The 17,851-nt window shown below is 44.4% G+C and overlaps 1 protein-coding gene across 1 annotated transcript in view; it reads right to left on the reverse strand.

Moving 5' to 3' along the window:
* Window positions 1-1,861: 1,861 nt before the first annotated feature.
* The window catches only part of LOC121844293 (CUB and sushi domain-containing protein 3-like), a gene marked incomplete at its 5' end in the record, with an annotated part of 50,316 nt that continues 34,326 nt past the window's right edge, over window positions 1,862-17,851 (reverse strand). Inside the window, 5 exons of the mRNA XM_042314226.1 lie at window positions 1,862-2,091; window positions 3,031-3,216; window positions 8,135-8,308; window positions 13,736-13,909; window positions 16,536-16,709. Of these exons, the coding sequence (XP_042170160.1) occupies window positions 1,862-2,091; window positions 3,031-3,216; window positions 8,135-8,308; window positions 13,736-13,909; window positions 16,536-16,709 (938 nt within the window). The remainder of the gene's footprint in view (window positions 2,092-3,030; window positions 3,217-8,134; window positions 8,309-13,735; window positions 13,910-16,535; window positions 16,710-17,851) is intronic.

Here is a 17,851-nt window from a genome sequence, read left to right on the forward strand (position 1 = left end):
CACCACCACAGAAAGCACTGAGCTGGGCTGAAACACCTGTATTTGACACAGGCTTGCCCCACCACCACAGAAAGCACTGAGCTGGGCTGAAACACCTGTATTTGACACAGGCTTGCCCCACCACCACCACAGAAAGCACTGAGCTGGGCTGAAACACCTGTATTTGACACAGGCTCGCCCCACCACCACAGAAAGCACTGAGCTGGGCTGAAACACCTGTATTTTTGGAACTGTCTTCCTCAAGAAAACAAAAAAGAGACCAAGGTTGTATGCGGTTTTATTCCCTCAATTATTATTTAAACGTGTTTACATTGTAAATTGATATGTGATATGTATTATTGCCAAAATAACATGCAAAATATCCCCCCCCCCCCTTCCTTTTGTTGCTAGGAATGTCAGGTTCACAGGTCGCCACTGACCTGGTCAGTCTATGTCATGGAAAGAGCAGGCGTTCCTAATGTTTTGTAGACTCACTGTGTACTGTCACATCATAGCACATTGTAGTGACGTATTGTTTTAATGCCATACGTGTCCAGATTTCTCCATTGAGGATTAAATACAATGTAAGTGATTTGCTTATTTTTTTTTTAACATTTTCTGAAAGTACAGATTCAGCGGTTCAAAATTTTACATCATAAAATGTAGATGGAGGAAACCTGGGAATGTTTTAGTTTTGAAATGAGATAGACTTGTTATCCCACTTCAGAGACAAGTCGGAGAAAACGCCCTTGGTGATGAGATTTTCACACTTCCTAGAGAGCTCCTCTTTGTTTCCGCCCATTCAGCATCGTTCACGTCCTCTTAAGCATTAACCCCATCCCAGCCACACATTTAAATATAAACACAACTTCCGATTAGTGAACAGCTTACAGCAAACTTTGAGATAAAACTTTGAAAACAAGATGTAAAATTGTTGTTTTAAACTTCCTAAAGTTCATTTAAATGACATTAAAACCAGTAGGCAATGCTAACTGTACGTGAGCCGTCTGCTGCTAAAGGTCTGGAGGAAAGTAACCAGATGGAGACTCGCTTCATCATCAGTCTCCATGACAACCTGGAGAAGCTGCTCAGAGAACATCTAAATCAAATAAACATCAAGGTGAACAGTCTCCATGACAACCTGGAGAAGCTGCTCAGAGAACATCGAAATCAAATAAACATCAAGGTGAACAGTCTCCATGACAACCTGGAGAAGCTGCTCAGAGAACATCGAAATCAAATAAACATCAAGGTGAACAGTCTCCATGACAACCTGGAGAAGCTGCTCAGAGAACATCGAAATCAAATAAACATCAAGGTGAACAGTCTCCATGACAACCTGGAGAAGCTGCTCAGAGAACATCGAAATCAAATAAACATCAAGGTGAACTGTCTCCATGAAAACCTGCAGAAGCTGCTCTTAGAACATCTAAATCAAATAGATATGAACAGTGAGGTGTGGTTCCTTCCCTGAAGAGTGAGGTGTGGGTCATTCCCTGAACAGTGAGGTAATGGTCATTCCCTGAACAGTGAGGTGTGGGTCCTTCCCTGAACAGTGAGGTATTGGTCCTTCCCTGAACAGTGAGGTGTGGGTCATTCCCTAAACAGTGAGGTATGGGTCCTTCCCTGAACAGTGAGGTGTGGGTCCTTCCCTGAACAGTGAAGTAATGGTCCTTACCTGAACAGTGAGGTAATGGTCCTTACCTGAACAGTGAGGTAATGGTCCTTACCTGAACAGTGAGGTAATGGTCCTTACCTGAACAGTGAGGTAATGGTCCTTACCTGAACAGTGAGGTAATGGTCCTTACCTGAAAAGTGAGGTAATGGTCCTTACCTGAACAGTGAGGTATGGGTCCTTACCTGAAAAGTGAGGTAATGGTCCTTACCTGAACAGTGAGGTATGGGTCCTTCCCTGAACAGTGAGGTAATGGTCCTTACCTGAACAGTGAGGTATGGGTCCACTCCAGTGTCCATTGATTTGACAGGTGAGTGATGACTCTCCAATCAGCTCTCGGTCCCCTGAACAGGAGTACTGCACCGTGGAGCCAAACGAGAACTTGTCCCCAACCATGGTACCGTAGGGAGGAGAGCCAGGGTTCCCACAGTCCTCCTCTATAACACACAATAACATTCCCCATAGCCAACAGTCAGATTGTTATGGCTCATTAACACTGTTTGTGTCCCAAATGGCACCCCTATTCCTTATGTAGTGCACTACTTTTAACTACAGCCCTATTGCCCCTGTATAGGGAATGGGGTGCCATTTGGGATGTAGTCATCATTAACACAACACTCTTAGAAAAAAATGATTCCAAAACGCTTTCTTTGGCTGTCATCATGGGAGAACCCTTTTTGGTTCCAGGTAGAACTCTGTTGGGTTCCATGTAGAACTCTCTATCGGAAAGGGTTCTAAAATGGAACTCAATAGGGTTCTACCTTTTTTTTAAAGAGTGTATACTGTCGGTCAGTATCGCCATTACAGTCAGCCTTTATTAGGTCATTAGCATTTAGACAGACGTTGGTTACACACATTTGTAACCGATACAAATCAAGTCCATTAAGGATAAAACACATGGCTAGAACAACAGGGAGATCGTGGAGAAATGCTTTGATGAATGTCACTCACAGCAAAAGATAAGTACTATTGCGCGCTAAATGAGAACTGTGCATCAACCTTTGGTATGTCTAGGCTTCCTTTTTTATCTCTAGTCTCCTCCTCCTGCACCTCAGTAGTTGTGGGTGTGTGGTACAGGTGTAGGATCTTAATTTGACCTGTATTGTGGCAGCAAAAGAATCCTGCAGCAACAGGATTTGAATGTTTAGTCCATCATGTTGATTGATCAGGGGGAGGGGGTCAAAATGAGGCCACATGTTAAAGTGGAATACTGTTAATACAACCGTGTGACAGAGTTGGTTTTCAGTGAATTTCTGTGTAAAAAAAAAAAAAAATCACAAAGCTCATCTGCATTTCCTCAGCAACAAAACAGTGATCAAATAAAGATCCCACATCTGTAGTTTCAGCAAGTTGTGAAGAGAAAACAGACAACGTACCAAGACATTCAGGTAGAGGTTTGTCCCAGTGGCCAATAGGTTGACAGGTCAGTGCAGAGGAACCGAACAGGTAGTATCCAGGGTTACAGGTGTAGAACACCACACTGCCCAGGGTGAAGTTACCGTGCTCTATCTTACTCTCCCTGATGGAGTTAGCCGGGATGCCAGGGTCTGTGCAGTTCACCACTGGATGGAAATAAAACGCATAGAATTAATAACATTATATCATTGTTAATACAAATATATCAATAATAACTATTCGTCAAAACTATTGTATCAATAACAACTATTGTATCATTAACAACGATTGTATCAATAACAACTATTGTATCAATAACAACTATTGTATCAATAACAACTATTGTATCAATAACAACTATTGTATCAATAACAACTATTGTATCAATAACAACGATTGTATCAATAACAACGATTGTATCATTAACAACGATTGTATCAATAACAACTATTGTATCAATAACAACTATTGTATCAATAACAACTACTGTATCAATAACAACGATTGTCAAAACCATTGTATCAATAACAACGATTGTATCAATAACAACGATTGTCAAAACTATTCATCAATAACAACTATTGTATCAATAATTGTCAAAACTACTGTATCAATAAAAACTATTGTATCAATAACAACTATTGTATCAATAACAACTATTGTATCAATAACAACTACTGTATCAATAACAAAACGATTGTATCAAACAACGATTGTCAAAACTATTGTATCAATAACAACTATTGTATCAATAACAACTATCAATATCAATTGTCAAAACTACTGTATCAAAACCATTGTATCAATAACAACGATTGTCAAAACTATGTCAATATTTCCCCTAGCCTGGTCTCAGATCCGCTCGTACCGTTTTGACAACTCCTAGGAAGCACAAACAGATCTGGGACCAGGCTACAATTTCCCTAATGAACGTATATATTTACCTATCTACCATCGTCATACCATAGGTCTAACTGTCCCCCCGTGAAGCTCAGACAGTACAACATATTCCATCTGGCTGAACTAGTCACTAGAAAGTGCTATCTGTGGTATCTGTCAAGTGTCGTCTGTGTTCAATTGCCAGTTAATAATAGAATCGCTGAAATGACACAAATCGCAGCCTGCTCCTGTTTATATACGATGAATGGCTCATCTGCACTTGGATGTACCCCGTGCTATATTATGAAGTATTTTAAATACTAATGAGGCTTAAAATGACTTGTTTATTTTCCAGAGATGTACTGTAGGCTATAGGTGTCAGATGTCTGTGCTCTGCTGTTTCTGTAGCCAATGAAATGCTTTGAAAGGCGGGGTCATGGCTCACATCAACTCTCCAACACACACACACATTCATTGACGCCACACACACATTGATGCCACACACACACACACGCACACACACACACAGGCATACTTTCACACTCTTCACACATACTGCTGTTAGTGTTTATGATCTATCCTTTACCCCTACCTACAGTATCCTGTTACTGTCTATTATCTATCCTTTACCCCTACCTACAGTATACTGTCTATTATCTATCCTTTACCCCTACCTACAGTATACTGCTGTTACTGTCTATTATCTATCCTTTACCCCTACCTACAGTATACTGTCTATTATCTATCCTTTACCCCTACCTACAGTATACTGCTGTTACTATCTATTATCTATCCTTTACCCCTACCTACAGTATACTGCTGTTACTGTCTATTATCTATCCTTTACCCCTACCTACAGTATACTGCTGTTACTATCTATTATCTATCCTTTACCCCTACCTACAGTATACTGTCTATTATCTATCCTTTACCCCTACCTACAGTATACTGCTGTTACTGTCTATTATCTATCCTTTACCCCTACCTACAGTATACTGCTGTTACTGTCTATTATCTATCCTTTACCCCTACCTACAGTATACTGCTGTTACTGTCTATTATCTATCCTTTACCCCTACCTACAGTATACTGCTGTTACTGTCTATTATCTATCCTTTACCCCTACCTACAGTATACTGCTGTTACTGTCTATTATCTATCCTTTACCCCTACCTACAGTATACTGCTGTTACTGTCTATTATCTATCCTTTACCCTACCTACAGTATACTGCTGTTACTGTCTATTATCTATCCTTTACCCCTACCTACAGTATACTGCTGTTACTGTCTATTATCTATCCTTTACCCCTACCTACAGTATACTGTCTATTATCTATCCTTTACCCTACCTACAGTATACTGCTGTTACTGTCTATTATCTATCCTTTACCCTACCTACAGTATACTGCTGTTACTGTCTATTATCTATCCTTTACCCCTACCTACAGTATACTGCTGTTACTGTCTATTATCTATCCTTTACCCCTACCTACAGTATACTGCTGTTACTGTCTATTATCTATCCTTTACCCCTACCTACAGTATACTGTCTATTATCTATCCTTTACCCCTACCTACAGTATACTGCTGTTACTATCTATTATCTATTCTTTACCCCTACCTACAGTATACTGCTGTTACTGTCTATTATCTATCCTTTACCCCTACCTCAGTATACTGCTGTTACTGTCTATTATCTATCCTTTACCCCTACCTACAGTATACTGCTGTTACTGTCTATTATCTATCCTTTACCCCTACCTACAGTATACTGTCTATTATCTATCCTTTACCCCTACCTACAGTATACTGCTGTTACTGTCTATTATCTATCCTTTACCCTACCTACAGTATACTGCTGTTACTGTCTATTATCTATCCTTTACCCCTACCTACAGTATACTGCTGTTACTGTCTATTATCTATCCTTTACCCCTACCTACAGTATACTGCTGTTACTGTCTATTATCTATCCTTTACCCCTACCTACAGTATACTGCTGTTACTGTCTATTATCTATCCTTTACCCCTACCTACAGTATACTGTCTATTATCTATCCTTTACCCCTACCTACAGTATACTGCTGTTACTGTCTATTATCTATCCTTTACCCCTACCTACAGTATACTGCTGTTACTGTCTATTATCTATCCTTTACCCTACCTACAGTATACTGCTGTTACTGTCTATTATCTATCCTTTACCCCTACCTACAGTATACTGCTGTTACTGTCTGTTATCTATCCTTTACCCCTACCTACAGTATACTGTCTATTATCTATCCTTTACCCCTACCTACAGTATACTGCTGTTACTGTCTATTATCTATCCTTTACCCTACCTACAGTATACTGCTGTTACTGTCTATTATCTATCCTTTACCCCTACCTACAGTATACTGCTGTTACTGTCTATTATCTATTCTTTACCCCTACCTACAGTATACTGCTGTTACTGTCTATTATCTATCCTTTACCCCTACCTACAGTATACTGCTGTTACTGTCTATTATCTATCCTTTACCCCTACCTACAGTATACTGCTGTTACTGTCTATTATCTATTCTTTACCCCTACCTACAGTATACTGCTGTTACTGTCTATTATCTATTCTTTACCCCTACCTACAGTATACTGCTGTTACTGTCTATTATCTATTCTTTACCCCTACCTACAGTATACTGCTGTTACTGTCTATTATCTATCCTTTACCCCTACCTACAGTATACTGTCTATTATCTATCCTTTACCCCTACCTACAGTATACTGTCTATTATCTATCCTTTACCCCTACCTACAGTATACTGCTGTTACTGTCTATTATCTATCCTTTACCCTACCTACAGTATACTGCTGTTACTGTCTATTATCTATCCTTTACCCCTACCTACAGTATACTGCTGTTACTGTCTATTATCTATCCTTTACCCCTACCTACAGTATACTGCTGTTACTGTCTATTATCTATTCTTTACCCCTACCTACAGTATACTGTCTATTATCTATCCTTTACCCCTACCTACAGTATACTGCTGTTACTGTCTATTATCTATCCTTTACCCCTACCTACAGTATACTGCTGTTACTGTCTATTATCTATCCTTTACCCCTACCTACAGTATACTGCTGTTACTGTCTATTATCTATCCTTTACCCCTACCTACAGTATACTGCTGTTACTGTCTATTATCTATCCTTTACCCCTACCTACAGTATACTGCTGTTACTGCCTGCTCCCCACCTCTACATGTAGGTGGCTGTTGACTCCACTGCCTGCTCCCCACCTCTACATGAAGGTGGCTGTTGACTCCACTGCCTGCTCCCCACCTCTACATGAAGGTGGCTGTTGACTCCACTGCCTGCTACCCAGCTCTACATATGGCTGTTGACTCCACTGCCTGCTACCCACCTCTACATGTAGGTGGCTGTTGACTCCACTGCCTGCTACCCACCTCTACATGTGGCTGTTGACTCCATGCCTGCTCCCCACCTCTACATGAAGGTGGCTGTTGACTCCACTGCCTGCTCCCCACCTCTACATGAAGGTGGCTGTTGACTCCACTGCCTGCTCCCCACCTCTACATGAAGGTGGCTGTTGACTCCACTGCCTGCTACCCACCTCTACATATGGCTGTTGACTCCACCGCCTGCTACCCACCTCTACATGAAGGTGGCTGTTGACTCCACTGCCTGCTACCCACCTCTACATGTAGGTGGCTGTTGACTCCACTGCCTGCTCCCCACCTCTACATGAAGGTGGCTGTTGACTCCACTGCCTGCTCCCCACCTCTACATGAAGGTGGCTGTTGACTCCACTGCCTGCTCCCCACCTCTACATGTAGGTGGCTGTTGACTCCACCGCCTGCTCCCCACCTCTACATGAAGGTGGCTGTTGACTCCACCACCTGCTACCCACCTCTACAGGTGGCTGTTGACTCCACCGCCTGCTACCCACCTCTACATGTAGGTGGCTGCTGACTCCACCGCCTGCTCCCCACCTCTACATGAAGGTGGCTGTTGACTCCACCGCCTGCTACCCACCTCTACACGAAGGTGGCTGTTGACTCCACCGCCTGCTACCCACCTCTACATGAAGGTGGCTGTTGACTCCACCGCCTGCTACCCACCTCTACAGGTGGCTGTTGACTCCACTGCCTGCTACCCACCTCTACAGGTGGCTGTTGACTCCACCGCCTGCTACCCACCTCTACACGAAGGTGGCTGTTGACTCCACTGGCGACTCGCCTGGCACTGGGCTCTGGACACTCCCTCCAGTACGTAACCTTGGTTACAGAAGAAGCTGACCACATCGTTGTAGTTGAATCCGTCCCCTGTAGTTCTCCCATAGATGGGACTGCCTGGATGGCCACATGTGATTGCTGCAAACATAAAAAATACGGGAAATTACGGGAAATACTAGAAATCGTTAAAAAACATTTATTTATGGAAACGACGGGGCCATATTGAGTATCCCCATCGGTGTTCTAGGGACATTGCCTTGGTCTAATCTGGACCTCCAAGCCAGTTCCACTGGTTGGTTATATTACTCAGCACCTCTATTAGAGGACTGCTTTAGATCTGGGACACCAGGTTGAGTTTGCAATTCATTTTCAGTTCGAACTGAACAAAAAAATAATAATTACTCCGGACCTCATAGGGTAACAATTGAATATCCCCTGGTTCAACAAAAGGGGGGTTCACCCAGTCTAGTCATTCTATTTCTATGCCTGCAGCACAGTAAAGGGGGGTTCACCCATTCTAGTCATTTATTTCTATGCCTGCAGCACAGTAAAGGGGGTTCACCCATTCTAGTCATTCTATTGCTATGCCTGCAGCACAGTAAAAGGGGTTTTACCCATTCTAGTCATTATATTTCTATGCCTGCAGCACAGTAAAGGGGGGTTCACCCATTCTAGTCATTCTATTTCTATGCCTGCAGCACAGTAAAGGGGGTTTTACCCATTCTAGTCATTCTATTTCTATGCCTGCAGCACAGTAAAGGGGGGTTCACCCATTCTAGTCATTCTATTTCTATGCCTGCAGCACAGTAAGGGGGGTTCACCCAGTCTAGTCATTCTATTTCTATGCCTGCAGCACAGTAAGGGGGGTTCACCCAGTCTAGTCATTCTATTTCTATGCCTGCAGCACAGTAAAGGGGGGTTCACCCAGTCTAGTCATTCTATTTCTATGCCTGCAGCACAGTAAAGGGGGGTTCACCCAGTCTAGTCATTCTATTTCTATGCCTGCAGCACAGTAAAAGGGGGGTTCACCCAGTCTAGTCATTCTATTTCTATGCCTGCAGCACAGTAAGGGGGGTTCACCCAGTCTAGTCATTCTATTTCTATGCCTGCAGCACAGTAAGGGGGGTTTCACCCAGTCTAGTCATTCTATTTCTATGCCTGCAGCACAGTAAGGGGGGTTCAGCCATTCTAGTCATTCTATTTCCCCGCCTGCAGCACAGTAAAGGGGGGGGGTTCACCCATTCTAGTCATTCTATTTCTATGCCTGCAGCACAGTAAAAGGGGGTGGGGACAGGAGGTCAATACAGCTGATGAATATTCAACACATCATCAATATCATTACCATTCTATTAACCTTGGAACACCCAGAGAGATCCAGTTCTATATGTTGATGAAGATGAAAACGACATAGAAAATGGACTATAGAATAATAATTCGTAGTGAAGAAGAAACCTCCGTAAGTCAACTAGAGAGACTTGTTGACACAGCAGCAGTAAGCTCACTGTGCACTCCAATTCAACTGTAAACAAACCTTCACATCAATATCAGTAGATTCAGGATGTCCCTTGTGGGCATCCGTATTTTATACAAAGCTAAGTAAACAAGTCTACTCGTGTTTTTGGCACTGTTGCTGTGCCTTTTCATTAGAGTCATGTTGGCTGGGTGGGGTTGGGGGTGGAGTCATGTTGGCTGGGTGGGGTTGGGGGTGGAGTCATGTTGGCTGGGTGGGGTTGGGGGATTATACTGGGAGGTTGGGGGTGGAGTCATGTTGGCTGGGTGGGGTTGGGGGACTATAATGGGAGGTTGGGGGTGGAATCATGTTGGCTGGGCGGGGTTGGGGGACTATAATAGGAGGTTGGGGGTGGAGTCATGTTGGCTGGGTGGGGTTGGGGGACTATAATGTGAGGTTGGGGGGTGGAGTCATGTTGGCTGGGTGGGGTTGGGGGACTATAATGTGAGGTTGGGGGTGGAGTCATGTTGGCTGGGTGGGGTTGGGGGACTATAATGGGAGGTTGGGGGTGGAATCATGTTGGCTGGGTGGGGTTGGGGGACTATAATGGGAGGTTTGGGTGGAGTCATGTTGGCTGGGTGGGGTTGGGGGGGTGGAGTCATGTTGGCTGGGTGGGGGTTGGGGGACTATAATGTGAGGTTGGGGGTGGAGTCATGTTGGCTGGGTGGGGTTGGGGGACTATAATGTGAGGTTGGGGGTGGAGTCATGTTGGCTGGGTGGGGTTGGGGGACTAGAATGGGAGATTGAGGGTAGAGTCATGTTGGCTGGGTGGGGTTGGAGGTGGAGTCATGTTGGCTGGGTGGGGTTGGGGGAATATGATGGGAGGTTGGGGGTGGAGTCATGTTGGCTGGGTGGGGTTGGGGGACTGTACTGGGAGGTTGGGGGTGGAGTCATGTTGTCTGGGTGGGGTTGGGGGTGGAGTCATGTTGTCTGGGTGGTGGTGGGGGTGGAGTCATGTTGGCTGGGTGGTGTTAGGGGTGGAGTCATGTTGGCTGGGTGGGGTTGGGGGACAATAATGGGAGGTTGGGGGTGGAGTCATGTTGTCTGGCTGGGGTTAGGGGTGGAGTCATGTTGTCTGGGTGGGGTTGGGGGTGGAGTCATGTTGGCTGGGTGGGGTTGGGGGTGGAGTCATGTTGGCTGGGTGGGGTTGGGGGACTATAATGTGAGGTTGGGGGTGGAGTCATGTTGGCTGGGTGGGGTTGGGGGACTATAATGTGAGGTTGGGGGTGGAGTCATGTTGGCTGGGTGGGGTTGGGGGACTAGAATGGGAGATTGAGGGTAGAGTCATGTTGGCTGGGTGGGGTTGGGGGTGGAGTCATGTTGGCTGGGTGGGGTTGGGGGACAATAATGGGAGGTTGGGGGTGGAGTCATGTTGTCTGGGTGGGGTTGGGGTGGAGTCATGTTGTCTAGGTGGTGGTGGGGGCAGAGTCATGTTGGCTGGGTGGTGTTAGGGGTGGAGTCATGTTGGCTGGGTGGGGTTGGGGGACAATAATGGGAGGTTGGGGGTGGAGTCATGTTGTCTGGCTGGGGTTAGGGGTGGAGTCATGTTGTCTGGGTGGGGTTGGGGGTGGAGTCATGTTGGCTGGGTGGGGTTGGGGGTGGAGTCATGTTGGCTGGGTGGTGTTAGGGGTGGAGTCATGTTGGCTGGGTGGGGTTGGGGGACAATAATGGGAGGTTGGGGGTGGAGTCATGTTGTCTGGCTGGGGTTAGGGGTGGAGTCATGTTGTCTGGGTGGGGTTGGGGGTGGAGTCATGTTGGCTGGGTGGGGTTGGGGGTGGAGTCATGTTGGCTGGGTGGGGTTGGGGGTGGAGTCATGTTGGCTGGGTGGGGTTGGGGGTGGAGTCATGTTGGGTGTGTGGGGTTGGGGGACTATGATGGTGGAGGCCCCAAAAAATAACCTAACAAATACACAGACCCGTAGGGTCGATACAACAACATGTACAGACCAGTAGGGTAGATACAACAACATGTACTGACCAGTAGGGTAGATATAACAACCAGTAGGGTAGATATAACAACACGTACAGACCAGTAGGGTAGATACATCAACATGTACAGACCAGTAGGGTAGATATAACAACCAGTAGGGTAGATATAACAACACGTACAGACCAGTAGGGTAGATATAACAACCAGTAGGGTAGATATAACAACACGTACAGACCAGTAGGGTAGATACATCAACATGTACAGACCAGTAGGGTAGATATAACAACCAGTAGGGTAGATATAACAACATGTACTGACCAGTAGGGTAGATACAACAACATGTACAGACCAGTAGGGTAGATATAACAACCAGTAGGGTAGATATAACAACATGTACTGACCAGTAGGGTAGATACAACAACATGTACAGACCAGTAGGGTAGATATAACAACCAGTAGGGTAGATATAACAACATGTACAGACCAGTAGGGTAGATATAACAACATGTACAGACCAGTAGGGTAGATATAACAACCAGTAGGGTCGATACAACAACATGTACTGACCAGTAGGGTAGATACAACAACCAGTAGGGTATATACAACAACATGTACAGACCAGTAGGGTAGATATAACAACCAGTAGGGTCGATACAACAACATGTACTGACCAGTAGGGTAGATACAACAACATGTACAGACCAGTAGGGTAGATATAACAACCAGTAGGGTAGATATAACAACATGTACAGACCAGTAGGCTAAATATAACAACCAGTAGGGTAGATATAACAACATGTACAGACCAGTAGGGTAGATACAACATGTACAGACAAGTAGGGTAAATATAACAACCAGTAGGGTCGATATAACAACATGTACAGACCAGTAGGGTAGATATAACATGTACAGACAAGTAGGGTAAATATAACACCCAGTAGGGTCGCTATAACAACATGTACAGACCAGTAGGGTAGATACAACATGTACAGACAAGTAGGGTAAATATAACAACCAGTAGGGTCGATATAACAACATGTACAGACCAGTAGGGTAGATATAACATGTACAGACAAGTAGGGTAAATATAACACCCAGTAGGGTCGCTATAACAACATGTACAGACCAGTAGGGTAGATATAACAACCAGCAGGGTCAATATCACATCATGTACAGACCAGTAGGGTTTATATAACAACATGTACAGACCAGTAGGGTAGACATAACATGTACAGACCAGTAGGGTAGATATAACAACATGTACAGACCAGTAGGGTAGACATAACATGTACAGACCAGTAGGGTAGATATAACAACATGTACAGACCAGTAGGATAGATTTAACAACATGTACAGATCAGTAGGGTCAATATAACAACCAGTAGTGTAGATATAACAACATGTACAGACCAGTAGGATAGATTTAACAACATGTACAGACCAGTAGTGTAGATATAACAACATGTACAGACCAGTAGGATAGATTTAACAACATGTACAGACCAGTAGGGTAGATATAACAACATGTACAGACCAGTAGGATAGATTTAACAACATGTACAGATCAGTAGGGTCAATATAACAACCAGTAGTGTAGATATAACAACATGTACAGACCAGTAGGATAGATTTAACAACATGTACAGACCAGTAGGGTAGATTTAACAACATGTACAGACCAGTAGGGTAGATTTAACAACATGTACAGACCAGTAGGGTAGATATAACAACCAGTAGTGTAGATATAACATGTACAGACCAGTAGGGTAGATATAACAACATGTACAGACCAGTAGGATAGATATAACAACATGTACAGACCAGTAGGATAGATATAACAACATGTACAGACCAGTAGGGTAGATATAACAACATGTACAGACCAGTAGGATAGATTTAACAACATGTACAGACCAGTAGGGTAGATATAACAACATGTACAGACCAGTAGGATAGATTTAACAACATGTACAGACCAGTAGGGTAGATATAACAACATGTACAGACCAGTAGGATAGATTTAACAACATGTACAGACCAGTAGGATAGATTTAACAACATGTACAGACCAGTAGGGTAGATTTAACAACATGTACAGACCAGTAGGGTAGAGGGTGAATACTTACAGACACACAGCGGCAGCTGTCCAGACCAGAGGTGATCCTGCTGGCAGATACGGACCGAGGATCCTATGAGTCTGAAGCCAGGGTTACACTGGTAGACCACGGTGTCTCTGTATCCGAAGTTCTCCCCTATCGCCTGACCGTTCACAATCTGCTCCGGGATACCGCAGTGACCAGCTGGAGAGGTGGGGGGGTGTTAGGGGCAATCATATCCTCTATGTATCCTCTATATGTCCTCTATGTATCCTCTATGTATCCTCTATATATCCTCTATGTATCCTCTATGTATAACCTATCTATCATCCATGTATCCTCTATGTATCCTCTATGTATCCTCTATATATCCTCTATGTATCCTCTATGTATCCTCTATGTACCCTCTATGTATCCTCTATATATCCTCTATGTATCCTCTATGTATCCTCTATGTACCCTCTATATATCCTCTATGTATCCTCTATGTATCCTCTATATATCCTCTATGTATCCTCTATATATCCTCTATGTATCCTCTATGTACCCTCTATGTATCCTCTATGTATCCTCTATATATCCTCTATGTATCCTCTATGTATCCTCTATGTACCCTCTATATATCCTCTATGTATCCTCTATGTATAACCTATCTATCATCCATGTATCCTCTATGTATCCTCTATGTATCCTCTATATATCCTCTATGTATCCTCTATGTATAACCTATCTATCATCCATGTATCCTCTATGTATCCTCTATGTATCCTCTATATATCCTCTATGTATCCTCTATATATCCTCTATGTATCCTCTAGTCGGATGTTTACATACACCTTAGCCAAATACATTTAAACTCTGTTTTTCACAATTCCTGACATTTAATCCTATTAAAAATTATAGTTTTAGGTCAGTAGGTCAGGATCGCCACTTTAATTTTAAGAATGTGAAATGTCAGAATAATAGTAGGGATAATGATTTATTTCAGCTTTTATTTCTTTCATCACATTCCCAGTGGGTCAGAAGTTTACATACACTCAATTAGTATTTGGTAGCATTGCCTTTAAATTGTTTACCTTGGGTCAAACGTTTTGGGTAGCTTTCCACAAGCTTACCACAATAAGGCGGGGGAATTTTGGCCCATTCCTCCTGACAGAGCTGGTGTAATTAAGTCAGGTTTGTAGGCCTCCTTGCTAGCACACGCTTTTTCAGTTCTGCCTACACATTTTCTATAGGATTGAGGCCAGGGCTTTGTGATGGCAACTCCAATACCTTGACTTTGTTGTCCTTAAGCCATTTTGCCACAACATTGGAAGTATGCTTGGGGTCATTGTCCATCTGGAAGACCCATTTGCGACCAAGCTTTAACTTCCTGACTGAAGTCTTAAGATGTTGCTTAAATATATCCACCTATTTTTCCTCCCTTATGACGCCATCAGTCCCTCCTGCTGCAAAGCACCCCACAACATGATGTTGCCACCACCGTGCTTCACGGTTGGGATGGTGTTCTTCGGTTTGCAAGCCTCCCTTTTTCCTCCAAACATAACAATGGTCATTATGGCCAAACAGCTCTATTTTTGTTTCATCAGACCATTCAACAGACATTTCTCCAAACATACGATCTTTGTCCCCATGTGCAAGGTCCTTTGCTGATGAACCAGATTGTGGAGGTCTACAATGTTGTTTCTGAAGTCTTTTTCTTAACAATTTATTTTTGATTTCCCCATGATGTCAAGCAAAGAGGCACTGAGTTTGGAGGTAGGCCCTGAAATACATCCACAGGTACACCTCCAATTGACTCAAATGATGTCAATTAGCCTATCAGAAGCTTCTAAAGCCATGACATCATTGTCTGGAATTTTCCAAGCTGTTTAAAGGCACAGTAATCTTAGTGTATGTAAACGTCTGACCCACTGGAATTGTGATACAATGAATTATAAGTGAAATAATCTGTCTGTGAACTATTGTTGGAAAATATTACTTGTGTCATGCACAAAGTAGATGTCCTAACCGACCTGCCAAAACTACAGTTTGTTAACAATACATTTGTGGAGAGGTTGAAAAACAAGTTTTTATACTCCAACCTAAGTGTATGTAAACTTCTGACTTCAACTGTATTTAACATATGGACACTTTCACAAAAATATTTACTACGCCGTGACCAGGGTCTGTAGTGATGCCTGAGAAGCAACACTGCGCCACCCGGGAGCCCCATTGAATATATGAACTGTTGAGTTCATATACCATTTGTATTGGTGTGGGAACTAATCCCACTACCACTGTGAATGTGCCCTATACTGTACATCTCTCTCTCTCTCTACCTATCTTCCAAGCCCGTCTCTCCCACTACCACTATGAATGTGTCCTATACTGTACATCTCTCTCTCTCTCTACCTATCTTTCAAGCCCGTCTCTCCCACTACCACTATGAATGTGTCCTATACTGTACATCTCTCTCTCTCTACCTATCTTTCAAGCCCGTCTCTCCCACTACCACTATGAATGTGTCCTATACTGTACATCTCTCTCTCTCTCTACCTATCTTTCAAGCCCGTCTCTCCCACTACCACTATGAATGTGTCCTATACTGTACATCTCTCTCTCTCTCTACCTATCTTTCAAGCCCGTCTCTCCCACTACCACTATGAATGTGTCCTATACTGTACATCTCTCTCTCTCTCTACCTATCTTCCAAGCCCGTCTCTCCCACTAAATCAATAGGAAAAGAGGGAAGGAGAATAGGAGTTTCCTGGTCCCAGATGTGTCTATGCTGTCATGACAAGGAGTGGCACAAACAGACTGGTACCCAGGCTAGAGTGGGAGTCCCTACCCAGGCATTGAGTCTCTGTGCTGCTCCACAGTCCTGACAGCATGCACTCCCTCACGGTGGAGCCCACCAGGATGTATCCAGGGTTGCAGCTGAAGATGGCGGAGGCTCCAAAGGTAGTCTGAGTTCCAATCTTTCTCCCATTAGGAGGAGTAGGGAGCTCTCCACAGGAAATGACTGTAGTAAGAAAGAGATAGACAGGTGAGACCAGAGAGAGAGAGAGACAGGGGAGAGCAGAGGGAGAGAGAGAGACAGACAGACAGACAGACAGACAGACAGACAGACAGACAGACAGACAGACAGACAGACAGACAGACAGACAGACAGACAGACAGACAGACAGACAGACAGACAGACAGACAGACAGACAGGGGAGAGCAGAGAGAGAGACAGACAGGGAGAGCAGAGAGAGAGAGAGAGACAGACAGGGGAGAGCAGAGAGAGAGAGGAGACAGACAGACAGACCGGGGAGAGCAGAGAGAGAGACAGACAGGGGAGAGCAGAGAGAGAGAGACAGACAGGGGTGAGCAGAGAGAGAGAGAGACAGACAGGGGAGAGCAGAGAGAAAGAGAGAGACAGACAGGGGAGAGCAGAGAGAAAGAGAGAGACAGACAGGGAGAGCAGAGAGAAAGAGAGAGACAGACAGGGGAGAGCAGAGAGAAAGAGAGAGACAGACAGGGGAGAGCAGAGAGAAAGAGAGAGACAGACAGGGAGAGCAGAGAGAGAGACAGGGGAGAGCAGAGAGTGAGAGCAGAGAGAGAGAGAGAGAGAGAGCAGAGAGAGAGAGAGACAGGGAGAGCAGAGAGAGAGAGACAGGGTGAGAGAGAGAGAGAGAGAGAGAGAGAGAGAGAGCAGAGAGAGAGAGAGCGACAGACAGGGGAGTGCAGAGAGAGAGAGAGACAGACAGACAGGGGAGTGCAGAGAGAGAGAGAGAGAGAGAGGCAGAGGGAGAGAGAGAGAGAGAGAGAGAGAGAGACAGACAGGGGAGCAGAGAGAGAGAGAGAGAGGCAGGGGAGAGCAGAGAGAGAGCGACAGACAGGGGAGTGCAGAGAGAGAGAGAGACAGACAGACAGGGAGAGCAGAGAGAGAGAGACAGACAGACAGGGGAGAGAGAGAGAGAGAGAGACAGGGGAGAGCAGAGAGAGAGAGAGAGAGAGAGACAGACAGGGAGAGAGAGAGAGACAGACAGGGGAGAGCAGAGAGAGACAGACAGGGGAGAGCAGAGAGAGAGAGACAGACAGGGAGAGCAGAGAGAGAGACAGACAGGGGAGAGCAGAGAGAGACAGACAGACAGGGAGAGCAGAGAGAGAGAGAGAGAC

The sequence above is a fragment of the Oncorhynchus tshawytscha genome, unplaced genomic scaffold (assembly GCF_018296145.1).
Source record: "Oncorhynchus tshawytscha isolate Ot180627B unplaced genomic scaffold, Otsh_v2.0 Un_contig_4810_pilon_pilon, whole genome shotgun sequence".
NCBI lineage: Eukaryota > Metazoa > Chordata > Actinopteri > Salmoniformes > Salmonidae > Oncorhynchus > Oncorhynchus tshawytscha.